The sequence below is a fragment of the Malania oleifera genome, chromosome 2 (assembly GCF_029873635.1).
Source record: "Malania oleifera isolate guangnan ecotype guangnan chromosome 2, ASM2987363v1, whole genome shotgun sequence".
In the NCBI taxonomy this organism is placed as follows: Eukaryota; Viridiplantae; Streptophyta; class Magnoliopsida; order Santalales; family Ximeniaceae; genus Malania; species Malania oleifera.
Genome location: NC_080418.1, coordinates 85,780,789 through 85,806,102, shown reverse-complemented (window position 1 = coordinate 85,806,102; position 25,314 = coordinate 85,780,789). Strand labels below are relative to the sequence as shown.

The 25,314-nt window shown below is 37.9% G+C and overlaps 1 protein-coding gene across 2 annotated transcripts in view; it reads left to right on the top strand.

Annotated features, from left to right (window-relative positions):
• The first annotated feature begins 8,659 nt into the window (after window positions 1-8,659).
• Window positions 8,660-25,314, top strand: part of LOC131149522 (callose synthase 7) — a 98,205-nt gene continuing 81,550 nt past the window's right edge. For both annotated transcript variants that reach the window (XM_058100042.1, XM_058100041.1), the window contains exons 1-6: window positions 8,660-9,130; window positions 11,098-11,198; window positions 19,881-19,993; window positions 20,095-20,185; window positions 20,290-20,400; window positions 20,510-20,671. In XM_058100042.1, the coding sequence (XP_057956025.1) occupies window positions 8,917-9,130; window positions 11,098-11,198; window positions 19,881-19,993; window positions 20,095-20,185; window positions 20,290-20,400; window positions 20,510-20,671 (792 nt within the window). In that variant the 5' untranslated portion in view covers window positions 8,660-8,916. The remainder of the gene's footprint in view (window positions 9,131-11,097; window positions 11,199-19,880; window positions 19,994-20,094; window positions 20,186-20,289; window positions 20,401-20,509; window positions 20,672-25,314) is intronic.

Sequence of the window (25,314 nt, the reverse complement as noted above, 5' to 3'; positions counted from 1 at the left end):
GCACGCGAAAGCTTGAAGACAATTTCATATTCCCAATTGTAATATCTCTAAGTGAATTTTGTCTGTAATAGTAATTAGGGTTTTTCGGTTTGTAATAAGCTCACACACATCACATGAATGATTTACTTTGTAAGCTCAAACCGAACCATAGAAAGACCTTAGAGTGTACCTTCGGGCGACCGAAGGTCCACCGACACCGGATTTTTTCGGTGTCTTCAAAATTGGACCCCAAAGTGACCTTAGGACACTCACCTTTGCACTTGTATGTAATAGGCACTTGAATAGGGTTTGATTGTTGCAAAAAGGGACCGAAATGCACACTTGGTGCACTTTCGGTCGACCGGCCAACTCAGTTCAATTTGGCCCGGTCGACCGAAACTGGTCCGGGTCAACTGTTTGACCCAGTCCCGGTCGACCGAGCACTTATAGGTCATTTGACCTCAGTCGACCGAACCTCCTTGGGGTCAACAGTTTGACCCCCCCGGTCGACCGACCACTTTTGTACTCCAACAACTCGGTCGACCGAAGCGCCTCGGGAGAATTCCCAACAACTCGGTCGACCGAGCCGTGCAGTTCAAAAAGGCCTCGGTCGACCGAAACTCGAAGATTTCAAAAATCGCCCTTACCCGGTCGACCGACCCCTTAGTTCAAAATGCCCTCGGTCGACCGAGATACTTGAGTCCCGGTCGACCGAGCTACTTTTGGTCGACCGGACCTCTCGGGTTGCCCTGATTTTTTTTACCGCGATTAAATTTTTTAAACAGGGTTAAATTTTCTTAAGTGTCATTAATCTTTTCTGAAAATTCCTAATAAGTCCCCAACGGTCAAAATTCTTGGTATGTCTATATATACTCCTTCATTTGGTGGATTAAGCACGGATTAGCAAATAAATTAAGAAAAATTTTCTCTCAAGCCAAATACTCATATTTGCCTCCTACTACTTACATTACTTTGAAAACCTACTCAAGCTTACACTCTTCATCTATCCAAATCATTTGTAAGTGTATTGAGTCTTTTATTTTTGGTTAGCTCTTCATATTGCTGTGTATTTGAATCGATTTTTGAGAGCATAACCTAAGTTTTCTTAGGAGGCTTTGCCAATAAGCCTGCCCTAAGAAAGACTCTTTGTGACATCCCAAGTATTGCACTCTAGTTGCAATATCTTAGGAAGTTCATTTTTGTTTGGAGATTGCAAAAATACTTTCAAACATATTTGAATATCTTGTGGTGTTCATATTGATATATTTGGGAAAGGATATTCGTGTGTGTGTGATATATAAATCTTTGTGGTATTGTTTGTACAAGTTTTATAAATATATATCATTTACCGAAAACAAAGATTATCTACTTTGCAATACAAGCACATACTCATTCTATTGATTGATAATATTGAGGCTTGCTTGGTATTCTGTGTGAACACTCTTGACTGAATATTTTGAAGTGCACAGATTATTATTGACACTCTCATGTACGTGTTACACTGATAGAAAACATAGTTGAGAGATTGACATTTTAGACCACACAGAGCTTACATTTTAAATCACTTGTGGTGTTTGTGGTTGTGCGCATTTGTGGTACATATCTGCTTTACTTGAAAGCACAATTGTATTGTACCTTTGATTGTATATCTGAGAGATTCCAGGCGTGGCCTGAGGGGGCGGTAATCCAGCCCGGTAAGGATTGGTGTAAAGATTGAGGTCAGCCCCGCTAATTGACCTGGTTAAGGTTGAGGTCAGCCCCGCTAATTGACCTGGTTAAGGTTGAGGTCAGCCCTGTGGTAATTTGACCTGGTTTGTATAGGTGACGCTCCACCCGTTTAAGCGAGCAAGGTATTGTGATAATCCTTGTGCTGGTTAGCCAAGGCGGGGACGTAGGCGGTTGGCCGAACCTCGATAACATATCCGCGTGTCATCTTCTTTTTACTGCTTTCTGATACTTGTGTGATTGTTTAAACTGCTTCATCTGATCTCTGGCACATTTACATCATTTGCACTAGATTGACCCTAGGCTTGTGAACATACTGCTGCTAGGAGGAATACTTAGAAGGTAAAATTTAAAAATAGCAATTCACCCCCCCTCTTGGGATCACGGTAAAGCTAACACAAGTCCATGAAAACTATGAACATTACCTTCACTTGTGGGACTTGGCCACTCTTGGATTACATGTACCTTCTCTTCCTCAACCTGTATACCTTGTGCACTAACAAAAAATCCCAGAAATACAAGCTTATCGGTGTAAAATGTACACTTCTTCAGATTAGCAAACAAATTTTCTTTCCTAAGCACATCTAAAACATATTTCAAATGTACTACATGATCGTCCGCGTTTTTGCTATAAATAAGTATATCATCAAAGTAGACAACAACAAATATGCCTATAAATGCATGCAAAACAAGATTCATAAGTCTAATAAAGGTGCTCGGAGCATTAATCAATCCAAAAGGCATGACTAACCATTCATACAAACCATACTTTGTTTTAAAGGTAGTTTTCCATTCACCTCCTTCTTTTATTCAAATTTGATGATAACCATTCTTTAAATCAATCTTAGAAAATAAACAAGAACCATGCAGCTTGTCTAACATATCATCTAAGCGAGGAATAGGATGACGATACTTTATGGCCATCTTGTTGATGGCCTGGCAATCAATGCACATTCTCCACGTCCTATCCTTCTTAGGAACAAGTAAAACCGGAACAGCGCATGGACTCATGCTCTCCCTCACTTGTGCTTTCTCCAACAACTCACTTACTTGTCGTTGAAGCTCCTTTGTCTCCTCGGGATTGCTCCTATAGGTTGGTCGATTTGGAATTGTCGCATCGGGAACAAAATCAATTTGATGTTCAATCCCTCAGATTAGAGGTAACCCATGTGGTGTTTCCTTGGGAAAGACATCCTCATACTCCTGCAAAAGAGAACCAATAGAACTAGGCAAACCAAGGTCAAGTTTGTTAGTGTTTAGACATGCCTCTTTGTATAAAAGTACAATCATCGGCTGATTTGAAAACATTTCTCGCTTAATTTCACTCACTTTTAGATATAAATTATTTTGTTTTCTCTCTAATTTTCTCTCAATGGCCAAATTTTTATTTTCTTTTTCTCTCTCATTTTTCTTGGCCTCTCTCTGATTTTCACTCTTTTTCTTTTGTTCACTCTCTTGCTTTTGATCACTCTCTTTTTACAATCTCACTTGATCCTCATATACTTGCTACAGTGTCAATGGTACAAAAGTGATTGATCATTGATTAAGTATAAAGGAGTATTTGTTCGTAAAGCCATCATGCTTCACATGCCTATCAAACTGCCATGGACGCCCTAGCAATAAGTGCCCCTCTTGCATCGGTACTACATCACACAACACTTCATCTTTGTATTTACCGATTCAAAATGCAACTAACACCTGCTTGTTCACCCTTATCTCACTACTATCATTTAACCATTGCAACTTGTACGATCTAAGGTGCTTCATCACGGGTAGTCCCAATTTTTCCACCATAACTGTTCTTGCAACATTAGTACAACTACCACCGTCAATAATCACACTACATACCTTGTCTTTGACATAGCACCTAGTGTGAAAGATGTTCTCCCACTACATTTCATCAACTCCTTTTGCTTGCAAGTTCAATGCTCTCCTTACCACCAATGTCAATACATTAGGGGCTAAATATTCCTCCTCAAAAACGTCCTCCAATGGTGGCATGTCGCTAGTGTCAAAATCTTCATTGCTAGTCACAATTTCACCATTGTCTTGCAACACTATGACCTGCTTGTTTGGACATTGACTTTCTATGTGTCCCCTGCCTTGACATTTAAAACATTTAATGTCACGATTCCTAGAGGTAGAAGTGTTGGTTTTACCTTGTGGAACGTGGCGGGTGTTTGCGAACTTGGGCTTGGATTTGGATGTTTGTGACTTGTCCATCTGATTGGTATAACTCGGTTTCCAAGAGGTAGAATTGGAGTTTTGGGCTACACATGACCCACCCCCCTTCTTGAGTTGTTGCTCCACTTCGATGGTCATGTGTACCATATCTTCCAACTCCACATAATGCTGCATCTTTACCTTATCTTGGATTTCCCAGTTTAATCCAAATAAAAACCTAGCCATTGTAGCATCTCGATCCTCCTCTACATTAGCCCATATTATAGCAATCTCCATCTCCTTGTAGTAATCCTCTATGCTAAGAATTCCATGTCTAAGACCTTATGGCTTTTTGTACAACCCTCGGTAGTAGTAACTTGGAACGAACCGCTTTCTCATCACTATTTTCATCTCCTCCCATGTCTCTATTGGTCGTTCTCTATTCCACCTCCTATTTATAACAAGCTGATCCCACCAAGTAATAGCATAGTTAGAAAATTCAATCACAACTAATTTTACCTTCTTTGTTTCAAAATAGTTGTGGCAGTCAAATACAAAATTCATCTTCTTCTCCTACTTAAGGTATGCTTCAGGGTCGGATCTACCTTGAAATGACGAAATCTTCATCTTAATACTACCCAAGTTGTTATCTTCCTAGTTCCTAGGTTCTCTAAATCGCCCTCCATGTCTCCTATTACTAACAACAGAATCCTGATCATCTTCTTCATCAAAACCAGCCCCGTAAGGCTCTTCATCTTCAACCCTCACTTCTCTTGATTGAACTCTTTCCCTTCTACACACATTAGGGCTGTTTTGTGGCTGCTTCTCATGTTTATTCTCCATCTAATCTATCTGTTCGTGAACTTGCTTGAGTTCCAACTTCTTCACATGCCTCATCTCACTCATCATGGCCTCCATAAACACTATCAGATCAGCCAAATCCGTAGCATATTCGACAACGCTCTTAGCATTATTGTGAGACATGATTGCTGCAGAGCAAAGTTAGAAAGAAAAAAAAATACCTCACAATTCTCTCCTTTATGTGTTTACACTCAAGAATGTGAATCATTCTACACTCGTGATTCACTAAAAAAAAAATACGTGGCTTTTGACCCTCTAATGTTCTCACCACTCTTGCCTTTTTTCCACTCGATTATTCTCTTCCAGTTTTTTTGAAACTAAACAATACTTCAAAATTTTCCAGCAATAGTTTATCAAGAACTCATCAAGGAATTTTAGATTTTAAAAGTAAGAATACAAGAAACATGACTGATTAGATTTTCGAAAGCACAAAATAGCAAAACTTCCATGAAAAAAATATATATATTTGATTTTGGGGTGAGGTGATTTTTGAGCTTATTGGAACCCAAAATGAATGAAAAAAAAAAAAATTTCCTTCTTTTTTTTTTTTGAATTTTTTATTATTATGGTTAGCAACTGGCTTTTGATAATAACAAAATAAGATTTCGAAATAAACTAGAACAAACAAAATACAAAGCGGAATGGGGTAAAGGAAATTCGGCAAAACTAGGGTATGTGAACCAAATTTGGAAACTACGAGAACATAGAATAAAGAAACAAAAGAAAGGTTTCTAAGAGATAGGCACACCTGAACTAGAACTTGTGCTCTGATACCAAAATGATGCGAATCCGCCAAAATAATGAAATCCAACAATGAAAAGGAACCTAAGATCGTTCTACGTTTAGAATTGAATGATAGATCTCGACCCGTTGTTTACAACAAATAGGAACCTTGGTATATATGACTTCAACCCATTGTTTATTGTGAAATAAGAACTTCGGTATACGGAAGACACCACAAATGGTGGTGGAAAAACCATTTGATAAGTCGTTGGTAAACACCACGGGAAATCCTGTTAAGTTCGTATAGTTCTTCAAAGAACCACAGAGAAAATACTCTCACAATTTATTGAATAATGATCTCCTATTTTCATTGCTTAGACGCCTATTTAAAAGGTTGGCTATTACAAGGAAAATTCCTAAAATAACTAACCTAATTAGGGCTAAAATTTGGTAAAGAAATAACTCTTACTTGTCTAAAAGAAAAAAGACAATCAGCCTTTTAATTGGCTGATCACATGCCTAAAATAGAAAAGGAAAGTTGGGAGCTTTAAATGACTGTGTTATCAGCCATACACGCCCATAAAAGTCAAAAAAAAAAAAGGAAAATAAATGGCATGCAAGCCTTACAATCAAACCCAAAAAGGAGTATTCTTAAACATGCCAATTTAAGCTTAGTCATGGCCAGATTCTTCTAGAACTTGAATCATGTTGATGAATCCTTGTTGCTCACGTAGGTCATGCTTAATGGGCCTCCACAATTTTTCTTGAATCTATGCCTCTTGAATCAGTCTATTGAGTACAACTTTAAACTTCCTTGTTCGTGCTCTCGTAACCAGCCTAATTGGGACTTGAACTAGTTCCTTTGAAGTTGCACTATGATTTGCATCACTCAAGCACACCAAAGGAAGCTTAATGTTGTATTATATGTAATGGGGTGTGTGTTTGTGGTAGTTTATTTTTGTAACTCTTGCGGTTTTTTTTCATACACAATTTCTAAGCAAGAGTTTACCAAACACATGCATACTAGGACACATGACTTTATAGGATCTCACTTAAGTCACAAACTCAACATTCATGGTTTTCGAAGTTAAATCAAAGAGTTTGTCAAAAAAAAAAAAAAATAAAAAAAAATCCTAAACTCAAATATATTTTCGAAAGGGACAAGTTTTCAACATCTTGGTTTCATAAACATTTTCATACTTAGTCCCGATTGTGTCATAAGCATGTTTTATGTCCTAAAGCCTCAAGAAAGTCAAGTATACTTTTATAAAAGATATACTTAGCATATAAGATATCAAAATGAGATTTCAAATATGTTTTCATAAATAAGATATCTTCTATTCAAAATAAATTTCATAAAGACAAGTTTTAAATTATATTAGTCTTATAATCTTTTACAAAATTTTGTCCTGGTTGGGTTTAAAACCTCAATTATGCACCCATCAAATTTCAAGAACACCCTTTGGTATTTGGGGCATAACTTTTGCTAGAAAAGTCCAAAAATGACGATCTTAGTGTCTATGGAAAGCTAAGAAGAAATATCACAACCTTTATGTTGATGACTTTTTCTGATTTGGGACACTAGTCAACGAGTGGGGGCCACTAGTCGACGAGTCGGGCCACTAGTTGACGAGTAGGGTAGACTAGGCGATGAGATGCATCGTGAACAGCACACCAACGACTAGTTTCATTTGGAAATTGCTCCCAACGGTCCAATAACAGCTAGTAAGGGTTCTTGGCTATAAATACTAGTCCATAGACTTGTTTAGTATGATTTTGATTATTATTACAAGATATAGTGAAAAATATCATTTTATACAAAACCTAAACACTTTGCATCTTTGTCATTCATTCACAAGTACTCAAACTCTCTTGCTCTCTTATCTTGTTTGAATCATTCCTTGAGAGAGTAGTGTGAGGATTGTTTTGTATCAACTCAAATTAAAGGAGCATCATTTGTATTTCATCTTCTTGTAAAAGGTTCTTTGTGAACCGTTTGGTGAAGATTCTTGGTGAACCGACTTGCAAGGCATATTGGCGATCCTTGTGGCTCTTGGTGAGTATGGTAGGGATTTGTTCTAGAGTGTAGGGTTTGGTACCTGAGTTGTAAGGCTTGCTCCGCCGGTGAAAGAGTTTTATAGTGGATTGTGGAATCCTTGGCTTGTTGTTAAGGCGTGGACGTAAGTTTGGTGTCGAACCACGTTAAAACTCTGGTGTTAATCTTTCTCTCCCTATACTCTTTATTATTTGTCTTGTGCATGATTTACATTCCTTATATTGTGATATAATTGCTTGAATCTTGACAAGGATTTTTGTTTTGTAGAGATAATTGAAAATACGTGAATAGAGTCAATTCACCCTCCTTTGACTCTATAGACTCTCGACTAGGACGATTACCAGATTCTTCTAGAAGTAAAAGATCATTTATGGTCGGACATGTGTCCATTGATCCTGATTGTGTGGAAAGTTGTTAGCTCTAGAATATGTCTATAAAAGCAATGCAATAGCACGACGGAATGTATGAAGGAGAAATTAAATGAATATTGAATTCCCCTGAGCACTCTATCAGCACTTGATGCTCAGCTGAGCAATTATCTCAATGTTCCGTAATGTTCACTTGTACCTTGTGGTAGAATGTTTGAATTGTTCAATTCGAACCACAACGTTCACCTGCAAAAATGGCAAGTACCTCTGTCAGTGTCCCTTGGCCCTCTCGGCTCTCTCAGCTGAAAACCTTCTGCGAATTGCGGACAGAGAGGAAGGAGGAAGACGAGATTTAAGCGAGCATAAAATGCTATTAACCGCCACACAACAACCGACGAGAGAGCTTGTCCAGATTAAAAAATGTTGTTTCATCAAGCATTTTTTAACAAAAAACACTGGATGATCTAGCGTCTTTTATTTAAAAAAAGCTATACCATTAAACTCATTTTAGGACACATCAATTTGAGAAATAAAGTTCCCTTCGAATTGTTTTTAAATAATTTTAGATAAAATAAAATTAAAATCGGAAAAAACTCAAATAACACTGCAAATCCAAAAAAAAAGAAAAAGAAAACTCGAGTTTCAGCCGTTTAGACATGGCACGGGATAAAAAGGGAAAAGGGCGCATGACAAATGGCGCGGGTATTGGCGTCTTGAAAGTTCAAAAGCACCACCGAGGCAGCAATAAAATAAAAGCGGAGCTTGGGGAGGGCAGTGGAGTTCGATGCAGACACTTTTCGCTTTCTTCCCTTTTGTTCATTGAGTTTCTCTAATTCTTTTCTTCTTCGTAGAGTAATCCAAAGTAACCCAGCTTGCCCCACCTGAGTAAACAAAGAATCTGAATCAAACCCTTTTCTTCTTCATAAGGATGACCAGCTCTTCCCACCATTGCCCTCTACTTCGCCTGCACAAACTAAATCTTGACGGAGAAGACAATACCCGTTTTGGTTGCTGCCGTTGCTGCCATTGGATTTGGCAGAAATGGCGAGCTCCAGTGGGACTAAGAACGAAACGGGCCCTCCCAGATCGCTCTCCCGGAAGATGACCAGATTGCCCACGATGGTTGATGCTCCGCCCGACGAGGTCCCCTTGGTCGACAGCGAGCTCGTGCCGTCGTCCCTCGCCACTGCCATTGCCCCAATTCTTCGTGTTGCCAACGATGTAGAAAGAGAAAATAAAAGGGTTGCTTACCTCTGTGAGTTTCTCTTATCTTATTTTTTTGACATTTGTGCACTAACATTGTGATACAAGTCTCCGTTTTTTTGTTTCCCTTCAAATAATTTGGGATGTGGAGTGATTTGTGAAAATGAAAATAATTACTTTTGCAGTGGTTATAACTTACTATTTATGCCCCAAAATGCTTGGATTGTGCTAGATTTAGTCGTCATTACGAATTGGAGGCTAATTAAATGCATAAATTTCAATTTACAAGTACACATTTTCCCCCTTTTCATTGCTTCCTGTGTTTGCTCTTTTTTAAGTTCTTGAATTTGTCCTTGATTTGTTAATCAAGATATTTTAAAAATATTATTTGGTTGAGTTTGCAAAACTTCTGTCTTTTGACAAATTTTTATGCTGTAATAGTTACAGTGTTAAAATGATTTCCCCCCAAACCACAGCCAAGTTTCTCCAAGTGGCAACTAATTTTGTGAACTATTGAAAGAAATGTTATTGGCTGACTTTTCAGCACGTTTAAACAAATACATTTGTTATTTTGGCTAGATTTCTAAATACGCCACCCAATTTTATCTCAATTCAATTTGTGGCACTTGTTCAAACATATTTTGTCTAACTAGTTAAAAAAGTAGGTAGCAGTATAAGTGTATAGTACACAGTTACCCCAAATGTGGTGCATTTCAGGTCATGGTATGAGTATGGGCATGAGGTATGCTACTTAAGACTTATGCAGTTCTTAGGGGGGTAGGCTTAGTTTGGACGCCACTTTGGGTTGTGTTTTGCTTGAACCGCTGTGTCGGATCAAGTATAGTATGTTTTGAATTATTACTTAGGAAGTAAGGATGGAATACGAAACATAGAATAATACAATTGTATCATAGTTGTAGTTCATACATAACAAACTTAAAAAAGTAACTGTAGGACAAAAGCTGCATACTGTAGATTTTGCAAACGAAAAGCTCCCTTTGTGTATGTTGTTTGCAGATGATATCATGTTGATTGATGATAGTAGGAGCGGAGTGAAATCTAAGCTAGAACATTAGAGTCTAAAGGGTTTAGGGTAGGTAGGAAAAAGACAGAATATATGAAATGTAATTTTAGTAATGTAAGGAGTAGTAGTATAGAGAAGATTAAACTTGATAATCAAGAGATTAATAGCACTAATAGATTTAGATATATTGGATCTATCATGCAAGCAGAAAAGGAAATTGAAGAAAACATAGTACATAGAATTAAAACCGGTTGGGTAAAATGGAGGAGTGCATCAAGTGTGCTGTGTGATCGTAGAATACGCTTAAAATTAAAAGAAAAGTTTTATAAGACGGCTATAAGGCCGGCTATGTTTTATGGTTCAGAATGTTGAGCAACTAAGAAATATGTACAAAAAGTAGAAGTTGCTGAGATGTGAACATTAAGGTGGATGAGTGGTATATGATTAAACAATAAAGTAAAAATTGAGCATATAAGCAATAATTTAAGCATAACACCGATTGAAGACAAGACAAAGGAGGGGTAGCTTAGATGGTTTGGGCATTTGAAGTGTAGGCTTAGTAGAGTACCTATGAGGAGGAATGAGTTTGTTATTGTTTTTGGTATGAAAAAGGAGTAGGAGTAGACCTAAAATAATTTGGAGTGTGGTAGTGAGGAAGGATTTAATGACCCTTAATCTAATAGAGGAAAACACCCTTGATCGGATGAATCATGTAGCTGACCTTACCTAGTGGGACTAAAGGCTTGTTGTTGTTGTAGACTACTTCATATTATTTAAAATGCCGTGATGCTACTAATCTTTGGACAATGATCTGTTAGTCCCCAATCTTTCCCAGTTCCCATGATTATTTAGCATATTTAACACATTATGCATGCCAAGCCTTCTATTATTATGTTTTCTCACTGAATGGACATGACTTTTGCTTGGTAGAAGCTACTTTGTACACTCTTGTAGGCAGAAATTTATTATAATGTTACTTGTTTTTGTTCAACTAGGCCGCTTTAATGCATTTGAGAAAGCACATAGGATGGATCCAACATCGCATGGACGAAGTGTCAGGCAGTTTAAGACTTACTTGTTAAATAGGCTTGAAATGGTATGTGTGATACTTTCTTTACAAAAGACTATTTTTCCTTTGTTGATGTTCTTGTTAATTCATGATGTTTAATTCATACATTTAGTTGATATTATTAATTGGTGTGGGAGAATTAGGGGTGTAATTGGTTTTATTTGGTTCGGTTATTGGTAAAACTGAATAGAGAACCAAAATTTTAGGTTTTGAAATTTCATGAACTGACATTGAACTGTAAATCATTGGTTCATAAAAAACCAAACCACCGTTTTTCGAGTTCGGTTCGGTTAGGAATTGGTTTAAAAAATTTTTGAACTATAATAAACTTTGAATAAATGAACAGAGGGCCATTGGCCTACATGGGCCTGCAGCACAAGCCCAAAATATGGGCTGGGTTTGTAAAGCTGAAGTGGGGGAGTTGGTATTCATAGGAAGGGAAACTTATTCCCTTCCCATGTGCAATCAATGTGGGACAAAAATGGTGTGTTTGGAAGGCAGGGCAGGCAGGCAGCAGGACCAGTGCAAGCATGCAACACAACCTTCCCATTTTGCTTGAGAGAATCAGACAGCAGCTATTTGTGATTGTCCCACATTGACAACCTTGCAGCTGGGGCAGCCACACCAGCACTATATAATGCCACATTGCCACCCCAGGATTCTTATATTAATTCACTATAAATTGATGGTGCTGCTGTAGTATTTTATTATTAAGGGCATTAGGCATTTTAATTTGTTATTAAAATATTAAATAATTGTAAATATGAGTGTACAACAACTATAAATATTAGTATAAAATTATACAATTATAATTTTTTAATTTGGTTTTTGTTTTTTGGTTTTTTTGGTTCTGTTTTGGACCACAACTGAAACAGAAATTTTTTTATCTTTCAAAACCGATACCGAAGCTGCAAACCGAAAGACCAAACCAAAATATGTTTAAGGTCGTTTTCGGTCTGGTTTTCAGTTTTTCAATAATTTTTGTACACCCCTAGTGAGAATTGTATGGAACATTAGTTGGATAATTGTGGAGTCCTATCCTTGTCTTATGTTTTCTGTTTTCATCTGATAAATAAATGAGGTTCGTATGAGAACTGTATGGAAAAAATTGGATGGTTGTGGGATCCTATTCCTTGTTTTCTCTTTCCAATTACTAATTAAGCATGAATGCACTTAAAGCATGGTTATTCCCTTGACTTTTATGCTTTGATTTGCACTAGGGTTGCCTAGAGCCCAGATCGCTCTGGTACCTGTATGCAGGATTTAATTTTTGCGATTTGGGAAAGATGAGATACAATCTCTGATATTTTGCATCAGGCCACCACTGTTAACTAGAGTGTGGATAGCTTTGGTATGTGGAACAAGGATGGGAAAAAAATATTTTACTTGTTCCAACTGTGGTATTAAAATGCTTCTTGGAATTGTTTGGTTGGAATGGAATAGATCCATGCAGAATGCAGATCACTTATTGAGTTTCGTATAATTGTATGTTGATCACTCCCTGTCAAGATGGTGAACAACCATCTTGAAGCTTCAATGTTCTGTAGGTTACTTCCATGAAATTGAGGTGGGATAAAGAGAAAGCTCTGCAGGTGACTTTTTCTGGGGTGGAATTGTTTTAGCCATTACATTTAACAATTGAGGGTGTTATGAGAATATAACTGAATTCATGGCCTTCTCATGCCTCATCAAAGCAGGCAGGAAAACTTTCTATTTTGAGAAACGAAATGGGTCGACTATGTTGAAAATCATGGAAAAATCTGGAGGAAGGTCATCTCTCTTGATAAGGGATGATGCGTATTGTTAAAGCTTGATATACAATGTTGGTCCACAACCTAATAGCTTAAGCTTAAGTTGTAGTCTTAACATGATATCTGAGCTGGTTAGCAGGGCTGCAGGAGGTCCAGGGTTATGGCTTGTTGCCCACATTAGTTGTTTATTGTTTAAAAAATTATTGTATTTTCTGTAGTGGGTGTTATTTATCGTGTGTTCATCTCTTCATGTGCAATCGGGCTGCACGTGCAGGGGAGTGTTAAAGCTTGGTATACAATGTTGGCCCATTGCCCAATAGCTTAAGCTTTTAGGTAAAGTGGTAATATGACAAGTATATATGGGTATTAAATCAACTTCAGCAGTTCTGGTAAGAAAAATCAGATTACCCATGGCTTAAGAAGTTGAGATTTCAAAATGGGTTCATCCTAATGTGATTTTTTGATGATAAATTAGGGAAATTAGTATCTATTGAGAATTTTTTAAATTCAGGCAGAAGGTTTTCACTGAGCATTCCTGATGGGGAAGAAGCAACTGGGCAGTGAAATTTTTTAGTCTTGGATGAAACTATGAAAGGTCAAGACTGTAATTTGGCAGGGGGAAAGATGCTTGAAATGCAGTGACTGTGGTTCCTTGAATATAATGGAAGCTCAAACGAAACTTTTGGTGTTTCAGAGAATAAGGAAAAAACATTGATATACTGATATTCTGCAACCAGGGGTTCAATTCAAGAGGGATGGGAGCCTCGCTGTAAAATTTGGCTGGAACTGGTGGGTTTTAGAAGAGAGTTGTGCTGGAGATTTACAGTTGGAATGGGAGATTTGCACAGCAAGAATCTCAGAAAAATCTCCATTTGAATTTTTTCTGAGATGTGCTGAAGGAAAGGGAGGGGAGATGGTGGGCTGGGGTATCAAAGCAACTTGAATGGGCCTGTACAAAATGGGTCTGTTAAAGTTTGTGGACATGGCCCAAGGTTTGAGAAGATGAACAGGGGATTTTGGGCCTAATGGAGGTTTTATTAAGTCAGCGCAGCATTTGCAAAAGTTCAACAATACTTAACTAAATTGATGCCCAACAAAAGTGATTCTTATGATGAAAAGGAGAAGGGAAAGTTGAGGTCCAAATTGAAGATGGGCTGCAGAGGGATGAAAGAAGACAACGCAAGGGACAGTTGAAGAGGGGAGGATGTAGGCAACAAGTTGCAGGGAAAGGCTCGAGAGTTTATGAGTCAAGATCTAGAAAAGAAAGGGGAGATTAATCGTGATATTTCTGTTTTCACTGATGAAATGCCAAAAATAGACTTGCCACAAGGGACCCTGTAGGGTTTTTTGGGGGGGGGGGGGGATTATCTGAGATGAGGTGGGTGTGGCTTTGAATTTTCAAATCATTATAACAAAACAAATAAGGAACATGAGACGACAGATTAAATAGGGAAAGAGAAAGATGAGATGAATGTAAAGGGAAAGGATGTGATGTTGGGGGATGGTGGGTTTAGTTCCTCATTGTCCCCAGTGTTCAGTGAGAAGGAGGGAGATTTGTATGATAATCTAAGTAAATCTGAGAGAGGATTACAGCTGGAACAGTCAATTGAAACACATGGATTCAGGATGAATTTGGTGGATTTGACAGTAATGAAATATTGAAGAAATGAGGCCTCAAGCTCAGCTGCTTGGGCACTGTGGACTTGGGGAATGTGAGTTATTCAGAAAGAAAAGAGGGGGGGGGGGGGCTTGAATATTGGAAGGAACTCCGAGAATATACAGGTTGGTGTTTGCCATTTGAAGGAAGCTGCTGGCCTTCAAAAGAATCAAAACACTGTAGTTGAAGAAGGAACTTTGGCTATTGTTCCATTCAACTCAGATTCTGCATATAGTAATCCTGAAATCAGCTTCGATAGTCTTGGGGAAATCTCAAGTGATCTCAGCTAAAACAGCTCAAGTAGTTTCTAAGCCTTTTGAAGGCATTCTTCTCATTCCAAGTAATGTGCCTGTTACTGGCTGAAAATCAAATGACCTTTATGAATCGTTTCTCGACAACAACTTCTTGAAAAAGATCAAATAAGAATGGCTTGGAGGACCTGGGGTGTATCCCGGGGGACCACTCCGATGCCTAAGTAAGGGACTAATGAGAGGCTTTGAATTGCAGGCTTGAATATTGGAAGGAACTCCGAGAATATACAGGTTGGTGTTTGCCATTTGAAGGAAGCTGCTGGCCTTCAAAAGAATCAAAACACTGTAGTTGAAGAAGGAACTTTGGCTATTGTTCCATTCAACTCAGATTCTGCATATAATAATCCTGAAATCAGCTTCGATAGTCTTGGGGAAATCTCAAGTGATCTCAGCTAAAACAGCTCAAGTAGTTTCTAAGCCTTTTGAAGGCATTCTTCTCATTCCAAGTAATGTGCCTGTTACTGGCTGAAAATCAAATGACCTTTATGAATCGTTCCTCGACAACAACTTCTTGAAAAAGATCAAATAAGAATGGCTTGGAGGACCTGGGGTGTATCCCGGGGGACCACTCCGATGCCTAAGTAAGGGACTAATGAGAGACTTTGAATTGCAATAGTAGAAAGAGTGAGTATGAGTGTGATACCTTACCTCCTCTTAGGATCCCTTTTTATAGCGGTGGAGGCAAACCCTCCTTCAACTTGACATTTATGAGAGTGTCATTTTATTTAGGGGGGTTAAGGTAACTTAAGGGAGGTTATGCAATATATCAATAGTAGCTCTTGTAACCATACCATTATGCTTAGGGGGATTACAGGTAAATTAAGGGCGGTTACGTGAGACATCAAGTGTTGGTCTTGTAATTGTTTGACTCCATGAGCATTCCTATCAATTTTGGGTGTATCAGTTGCCTTCCCAACACTCTCGAATATTTGAACCTCCCATTCCCTAACTTAGGCATTGGAGTGATCCCCCGGAGTACACCCCGGGTCCTCCAAGCCATTATTATTTGATTCTTTTCAGGTGGTCATGGTTGAAGGACGATTTAACAAAAGCCGTACGATTCTTGGCAGCAACAGTGCCTAAACTATTAAATATTTCTTTCTGCAAGAGGGAGGGAGCTGGGGTGGGGGCATATTTCCATTTGTCCTTTTGGGGTTTTAGAGAGAATCAAGATCTGCGTGACTTCTTGGAGGAGGTGGGGATCAAATTGTTGGGTCCTGTTGAGAAGGAGGTTAGAGTCCCTGTTTCTCTGAGGATTTACGAGGGGGAATAGGAGTTCAGGAAATGTTGAAAAATTTAGAAAAGTCAATTAACTTTTTCTTTTTTTTGGGCAGAAGGTGGGGGGGTGGGGAAGACGAGGATGGAAGGGTAAAAGGGGTAATATTGTTAAGTATGGGGTCAACAAGTTGGAATGTTATAAGGTTAGGAGAATGTGATAAAGGGGTTTTGTTTGGGATCTAGTGTCTAGATACTCTTGTGATATTTTACTTTTACAGGAAAACTAAGAATTATGTAGATGGGGGTATTATTAGGGAGATCTGGCCAGGTAGATGAAAAGATTGGCCTTTGTCTTCACAAGGGACATCTGGGGGTATTTGATGGGCTATTTTGGCCAGATAGTCAAAGATGCCCCTCAGGTTGTGCCTAGGTGCAAGGCACACAGGGGTGATGAGACTAGTGCCTCGTAGGAGCTGAGGTGAGGCGATCTTCAAGAGGTGCACTGAGGCGCTGTGAGGTGCGGTCCATGCATGTTTACCTTATAGTTTGTTTGGTTTGTCCCTCCTAGTTTAATCTCAGCAATCTGATTTGTGTGTATGATTATAGAAAAAGTGAAAAAGAACAAGATAATTTGTTATTTTGTCTTGCATTAGATGTCTTTCAACTCTCAGCAATTCAGCATCCTTTAGGGGAAAAAAAACAGAGGAAATTTCTCAGCATCTCATTATGCAGGCAGTGCTGAAATAAACTCTCAAGCTCTGATCGAAAGCCAACTCAGAGTCTTCTTTTCTTCTTCTTCTGAACTGCTCTGCTGCTCTCAGTCAGAGCTGCTTTGAGCCCTCTTTTTAATGCTCTTTTTCTTCCCTTTTTTTTTAAATTTTTTTTGCTGTTTTATTTGGAAACTGTGCTGTTTTTGTGGAAGTACTTTTTCTTGGCATTTCTGTTTCTGTTATCTGGAATTGCCGGCATGAACACTGAGTGCTGTTTCCTGGAATTTCTCAGTCAGAGGTGCTATGATACTGCTGCTTTTTCTGTTTTCCCCCATGTTTCCTGCTGCTTATTTCTGCTTCTATCTTGTGGAATTTATGGCATGAAAATTGCATATTGTTGGAAATCCATATTGTAGTATCCATTTATGTTCTAGTATTTAATATTTTAATATTTTAAATTTCAAATATTAGTGCTAGTGAGTTTACAATCAAGAATCCATTATATAGGGAATTTTACAAAGATCTTTAATAAATCTATGCCTTTAACTTTGTGAGGTGCGTGCCTTCGCCTCCAATGTAGGTTCTAGGTTCCTTTTGTGTCTGAGTGTGCCTGACTACTGTGGGACACTCATGTGGCAACTTTTGTGGAGTTTATTACTTCTTTTTTCCCTTTTTTAGTGTTGTTGGAGATGGGGTATGGGTCATGTTATCGGTGATGCGTAATTGGGGTTGACTTTAATGAAGTTAGATTCTTGTTGGGAAATTTTTTGATAGGTTCATTAGGGAGCTTGGACTGAGAGATATTCCTTTGCAGAATGCTTTGTTTACTTAGTTCTTTTTTTGGGTGCCTGGAGGGGGGTGCTGTAGCTAGCCAGCTAGATTGCTTTCTTTTTACCAATGGATCAGTGGATGAGTTTCCTGATCTACCTCAAGAGACTATAGCTAGACCTGCTTCCAATCATTTTCCTCTTTGGTTGTCAAGAAAAGTTAAATGGGATCCTACTCTTTTTCAGAATATGTGGATGAATCATCATGGAAGAGGTGGTTCACCTCAGTTTATGGCCCTTTTAGACCTACAATTGGGTTCCAATTTTGGAAGGAGTTAGGGGCTGTGTATGGGTTGTGTTATCCTAGTTGGCAATTTGGGGTGACTTTAACGTAGTTAGATTCCCATCGGAAAAGAAGTGGGAGATTTTCTTTCAGCATGCTGTTTTTTGATGGGTTCATTAGGGAGTGTGGATGGAGAGATTCCCTAGTAGAATGTGTACTTGGTTAGTAATTTTTTATTTTAATTTAATTTAATTTTTTTTGGGGGTTGGGGGGGTGGGTGGTGGTGGGAGGTCAGCTAGATTGCTTTATTTTTAGTGATGAGTTTCCTGATCTCACTTTAGATTCTCTTTTTAGCGATGAGTGAAGAGTTTCCTAATCTTACTTGAGATTCTAGCTAGGCATGTTTCATATTATTTTCTTGTTTGGTTGGAGTCTATAAAGGTTAAGTAGGGTCCTACTCCTTTTCAGTTTGAGAATATGTGAGTGGATTATCACGGATTTCATAGTTTAATTAAGGAGTCTTGGAGTAGTTGTGATGCTGTTGGTTGGGAGGGTTTCCGATTTATGAAGAAGCCTAAGGGAATTAAAAGAGGTGTTGAACGAAGTGGAACTTAGAAGTGTTTGAAGATGTTAAAGAGTGCAAAAAGTGAGTATTTTGAGTGAAATGAGTGTGGTAGACAAGATAGTGACAAAGGAGGGGGACAAGGGATTTAGTTGAAGGAGTGCAGGAGATGGAGGCAAAAAACCCATGTTTTAGTAGGCGAGGGGAATTGTAAAGTTCTTTCATAAGATGGTGAATGGGCAAATGAGGCGTAATTATGTAAGAGAAATGGAGACGAGAACTGGAGAAGTAGCAACTGATGTTAGGTTGATAGCAGAAGAATCTACTGATTTCTTTAAAAATTGTGTGTTCAGGAAGAGATAGAAAGCTATTGATTGAGAGATGGAGTGGAGTCCTATTTCAAGTACACATATGTCTTGGTTGGAGAGGCCTTTTGGGGAAGAGGAGGTCAGGGCTGCAGTGTTTAGTTTAGAGAGGGATAAGGCTCCAAGGCCAAATGAGTTTCATGGAAATGGAAAGTTGGGGAGGAGTGTCAATTCTACCTTAGTGCTTAAGAAAAGTAGGTCAACCAAGGATTCTGAGTTTTTGCCTATCAATTTTGTATCCCGTGTGCATGAGATCATTGCTAAGGTTCTTGCTAATAGGCTGACTTCTTTCCTAAGCTATTTCTCAAATGGCTTTTGTTTTCTTGGGGCAGGGGAGGGGGCAGATTGTGGATGCTACTATAGTTGCTAATCAGATGATAAGAGTATGTTCATCATAGACAGAAGGGCATTGTGTTCAAGTTAGATTTCGAGCAGGCTTATGATAGGGTTGGTTGGTAATCTAATAGAGATCATGCACTCCCTTCAAGCCTCCCTGTTCCTTGTGCTCATCATCTTACTTCCACCTGTGATGGTAAATGCGCTTCTCCACACCTAACTTTTTGTCAATCCCAGTGCATATCAAATTTATTACTGGTAGCCTTATCTATTTCAATGAAACCTCCACCAAGGAGTTGATTTTTGCATATCATTTGGAAGTTGGAACTAAAACAAATTGAAGATGGTGCATCTGGTCAATATATAGTATTCAGGGTTCATAAAATTTGCATAGCTAAATTCGCAAAAAAATCAAACATTCAGATCATTATAATGATGAATGAATGTAATAAATTCATTTAACCAAGAAAAATCATCATTGAAAATATTAAAAAGTACATTCATGCATTCAGTTCAACTAGAGTTTCTTGCTGATTCAAAACCATAGTTTCCATAACATTACTATGGTTTTTCAGATGAACGATTACTGTGTTTGCTGTGTAAAAGATAATCTGACTCTGTATGCTGGATGTTGCGATATAAATTAGTATATTTGGAAGTCAGTACCAAGATGAACGTACACAAATCTACGTAGGATTGAAATGTTAAAATTTCTAATTAATAATATGTCAATGTGCTTTCGGCTGCAGGAAGAACATCAAACAAAGCCTATCCTGGCTAAATCTGATCGTGGAGAAATCCAGAAGTTTTACCAGGATTTCTATGAGAAAAATATCAAAGAAGGACAATATACAAAAAAACCGTGAGGCTTGATTATATGTTGCTGATGTGCCAAATTTTAGTCAGGGCTTCTGTTGCATTGATTATGTAACTGATAGTTTTCATTGTTGCTAATTATCGAAGGGAGGAGATGGCTAAGATATATCAGATAGCAACTGTATTATATGATGTGCTGAAAACAGTGGTTCATCCAGCATCAAAAATTGACGAGAAGGTTTGAATTCTACAATTTTGCTATGCTTGAAAAATTTTTTAGTTCGCATTTGTATTGTGGTATTCAACAAACTAAACAAGTGTACTTGTCGTATTTATTTGCAGACACAAAGATATGCCAATGAAGTTGAGAGGAAAAGGGAACAGTATGTACACTATAACATTCTTCCATTGTATGATGTTGGGGCTAAGCCAGCAATTATGGAACTTCCTGAGGTTTCTAATGCTGCACTAGTAATCTTATTTTGGTTTATCTTCGTAGCACTATTATTTTCAATACCTGATGCGATGTCTCTCTTTCTCTCTCTCTCTCCATCCTGAATAGATAAAAGCCGCTCTTTGTGCTCTGCGTAATGTGGATAATCTTCCAATGCCAAGAATTCATTTAAGACACAACAACCATGATGACAAATCAATATTGTCCGAGGAAAGTAACAAGTCTGTCAATGATATTCTTGAGTGGCTTTCTTCTGTTTTTGGATTTCAGGTAACCTTGAATTCCTATGTAGCCTCTTTCCCCTGCTCATTCCTCCCCCCTCCCTCCCTCCCTTCTAGTTTTCACACATCACGCATTGCATAAAGTTTTGATATTCTTTTATCTTTTTGAATTCTCTGCCAATCCCAACTAAGCTCCCGCTCTATACCATTAATAAACTACTTATACTACTTATCACTTATAAGAAATACTTGTAGTAGATGAGTAGTGTTTGGTTTGCCATAGGAAAAATAGTTGTAACCATAAATACTTATCAAAGCCCACTTAAAAATAAGAGATTTTGGAAAAGTAGTTGGGAGATGATTATAGTCTCTTATAAGAGGTTGAACAGTTAATATCTATATATTATATTATAATACAATAATATACTTTATATCATACTATAAAAATATACTATGTTTCACTGTTTATTATATTATATTATAACATATTGATATTGCTCTATATTGCATAAAATTATATATTAACGATGCTATTATTTTTTTAAAAATGAATAATAATATGTTTTACCTTATAAATATGGTATTATCACATTATTATGATATTTGTAATAATAAACTATTGTTGTATTGAAAACATAAAGTAGTGCTATTATGTTGATTTTTTAAAAGAAAAAAAAAGTGACCTGCGAAGAATGCAGAATAAGGCATCCTACTAAAACAACCAGAAAAACAATTACAATAAAGGCCCACTCCAATCTTTCTGAAGATCAGAAAACAAAACTCCCTGAAAAAGCCCCAAAGAGTGTTCCCAGAAGGAAACAAAGAAAACATCTTTATCCCATAATAAATGAGAAGGAGTTTGTAAGAAGGTAATATATTATTTTAGTAATTAAGTGGTTTGAGGGAGGGCATTCTTGTCCTTCTAATCTTTTTATTATTAATATATAGAGGGCAGACCTGGAGCTGTACATCTCTCGGACTGCTGATTGCTGCCTCTTGCCTCTTTGTCTCTCTTTTTCTCCCCCTCTCATCTTGTCTTCTTCTTGGTGCTGTATTTCTTCATTGAAATATTGAATTTATTTCAGATTTGTAACATGGTATCAGAGCCATGGTTGCAAGGAGTTCCTGGGCCCTAGTCTTGTTGCCCACATTGTTTGGCTAAAAATTATCTCATTCCATGTAATGGGTGTTAATTATTGTTTGTTCATCTCTCCACTTGCAATTTACATCTGCAGGGGAGTGTCAAGGCTTAATAGACATTGTTTCCCACAACCTAATTGCTTAAACTTTTAAGTGAAGTGGTAAAAACAGAGTTGATTTGTCATTAAAAATCTTAGCATTCATTTTGAGCCACAAAAGTCCAAGAAAGAGCAAACATGACACACTTCCACCAAACCATCCCTTTCTTACTCCTCCCTAAATCCCAAAATTGCACCAACAAAAAAATTGAATGTTTGGTAATACCATTTTACCATGACTTCAAAAAGTGGAGAAAAGATTATCCCAAATCTGCTTAGCCACCTGACAATGGGGAAAAAGATGCTCACTTGTTTCACTAGACCTTGTATACATGATGCGCATAAATAGCCTTACAGGGCTGCCTTCCTTCTGACAAATCATTAGCATTAATTCAAATAAGAGCTAAAGTTTGGAAAAGTAACTCTACTAGGGATTAAGGGGCAATGCCTTTCTTTCTGAAGGCAAACAATTCAAATTAGTTTCCAGTTTTAGGAGTCATATACAAGGCAATAAGGGTGCTTACCATTTTACAGCTTTTTAAGCATGATAGCTGGAATTAAGTTGGGTGTGGATGGATCTTTGGAGTTGGATTCTATGGTGAAGCGTGCCTTTAGATTGGATTTTGACATATTTAGAGGTTCCTTTTTGGGTAGTGAACTAGTGATGTCTATGCCTGCTTTCGATCGTTCCTAAACCCTTAATTATTTCTTTGGATGGGTTTTTTGGATGGATTGAGAAGAAGAGTAGAAGTTTTCTCCAGATGGATAAGGGTAAGAGCTGGGGGATCCACATAAAAAGGGGAACTAGAAATTGTTAATGGACTCAAAATTGATTCATCCAATGAGGACCCAAAAATAGAGAAATTAGGTGTCTCCTCAAAAAGGGTAATATTTGTGCCAACATATTTCTTGTTCCTAACATCTATATTGTCTTTGAGACCCAACAAATGCACATTTAATAACACGAGGAGAGAACTTGTCTTGCCCCGTATTTGGAACACGAATAAAACATCAGCATTCAAAGACAAAAGACGCATGATAAAGAAGGGGGTTTGTCCCCCTAGAACAATGTTTGGCATCTTGTTTTCTATTGAGGGAGAACGTGTGCATTATTTTTGATGAGTGATCTTTTGCCAAGCAAAACGACTAATTTGAACAAATTCAAGTGCATTATTAGATCGAAATATTTGAACACTAATGCCAAATTGAGTTTTTATTTCTTTGTAGAATTAAATAAATACATTAAGAAATTCAGACCTATTTTTTGATAGATAGATCTAGCTCATATGCAAAAAATTATCCGGACATGAAATATTGATGATTAGTGAATTTTTGACTCTTCATGGATCCCAAATATCTAAATGAATAAGAGTAAATAATGATTTACCATTCGAGTCCTTGGAAGTTTGTATCTCAAATTTATGATTATTTCCTCTCTTAAGAGTCTCTTTGCCGCAGCGTTTGCCTCTTCGTTGACATTAGCGGTCACCAGCACTCATCAGTACTCGCTTGCTCATCAGAGCTGATGCTTGTCCATCTTATCCATTGTTTATGAGATTCGTTGGAGCCCAAGTGGGATTTGCGACCCTCCAAAAATATTTGCCTTGAGCAGGAGCTTCATTAGAGCCCTAGCAAGACTCATGACCCCCTTCTCTATTGAATGCTTGAAGCCTCTTCTCTCCCGAAGGCTCGAAGCCCTAGCTCCCTCGCTCTTTCTTGAAGACTCGCTGCTTCCCATCTTTTGTTCAACTTTGAGCTTGGCTGCTGTCGAAATCTCTTCTCTCAAAAGCCAACAATGACGTGAAAGGAGGAACTCTCAAAGGCTCTGCATGCTTACTAGCCACAACTATAGCAGTGTTTAAACTGAAGACTTGTGATGGTTCTCTCTCTCTCTCTCTCTCGTGAAGGACTTTCACTTACTCTCCTCACTGTCTTGATTGAGACGCTCTTAGTTATTGATGATGGAGATTTGATCAGTCCAGATTGAATGGAAACCCTTCGATCTGAGATTGGATAAAGTAGGGAAGGTTGGATTTTTGTTTGTTCTTGAAAAGAATCGGCATCGCAATCAGTGGGATCTATTTTCTTCAGCTGCAGCTAAATGGTTCTCACAGGGATTCTCATCTATTGCTGGAAGTTTAAGCAAGAAGTTTCGTAGCTCTGGTGTGTTTTGTTGATTATTGGATGGTGGTTCATGCGATGAGGGCAGGGAAATTCCTTGAATAATTAGGCCATGGGTAGATAGGCAAAGATATTCTTTGTCCCTGAAGGATCGAAAGGTGTTGGGTGGTTTGGTTTGGGAAAGAGTTCAATGTTTTGGTGAGCTCGTCTGTCAGGCATTGATGGAGTTGATAGTAAAAAGAGTAATGAGAATCGATCTTGGAGTCAAATGTTATTAGGAAAAACTGATGCTGATGGGGGTTTGTTTGATTCCTAAGGTTGGTGCTTTCTCAATTCTTAATGATGGAGTTCACTCGATTCTTAAGGATAGAATTAACTCAATCCCTAAGGATGTGCTGGGGGTGGTCTGTGTTCTGTCATGCCCCTGTTTATGGCACTTGACCGGCTGTGACTCCATCTAAAATCTGATGGAGGTGCTAGGCCTTGGCATGAAGTTGTTATACAAAACATCATTTGAAACAAGTTTGAGACCCATTAAGAGTGAATATTTGTTGAAAATACATGATACATATATTTCATAAAGCAACTAAGAACATTTTACTTTCAGTGACAAGCTCTTTACATTGGGCTGCACGTTACATAGAACACTTTTTGCATGTCCTAGTCTACATACATAACCGCCAAATAGATACTTGCTTAGTATCTCTATCATCTCCTGCCAACCGATAATGCATATAAAAAAATGACAGTCTCTTGGAGAACTTAACAAGTGGGACTTTCCTTCAGTTCGAACCTAAAATTGTCAAGGAATAGGGTGAGCAACCATGAGCTCTATGGAAGTGTAGTAAGTATGCAACTTATGGGGCCTTTAATTGGAACCTAATGTGCGTATTTTTTCAGGGAAGAAGTTGAATTTGTATTTGGTGTGAGAAAAGATTCAGTTCTCGACTTCTTTATGGTGTATCAGGTTTGAAATTTTTGGAGAAGCTGGCTTTTAGAATTTGAGTAGGGATTGGAAGAAATCGTTGGATTGATTTCTGTTTTTTTGATGTTTTAGTTTTTCCTGGGTTTGTTCCAGATTTTTTTGGGAGATGCCTTGTCTTCCCCTTGTAAATTCTCTTCTTATTAATGAATTTGCTTTTGCTATAAAAAAAATCACAAGCTCAGTAGACATTCTCAATTCTCCCTTATTCAAATAAGGTTTTTAATATGTTTAACATATGACTTCTCATATCCATGCATAATCATAAGGTGCATGAACGCACTCTTTATTCTAAGCAATATGCATGAACACACTCTTTATTCTAAGCACTCTGTTCATCTAAAGTTACCA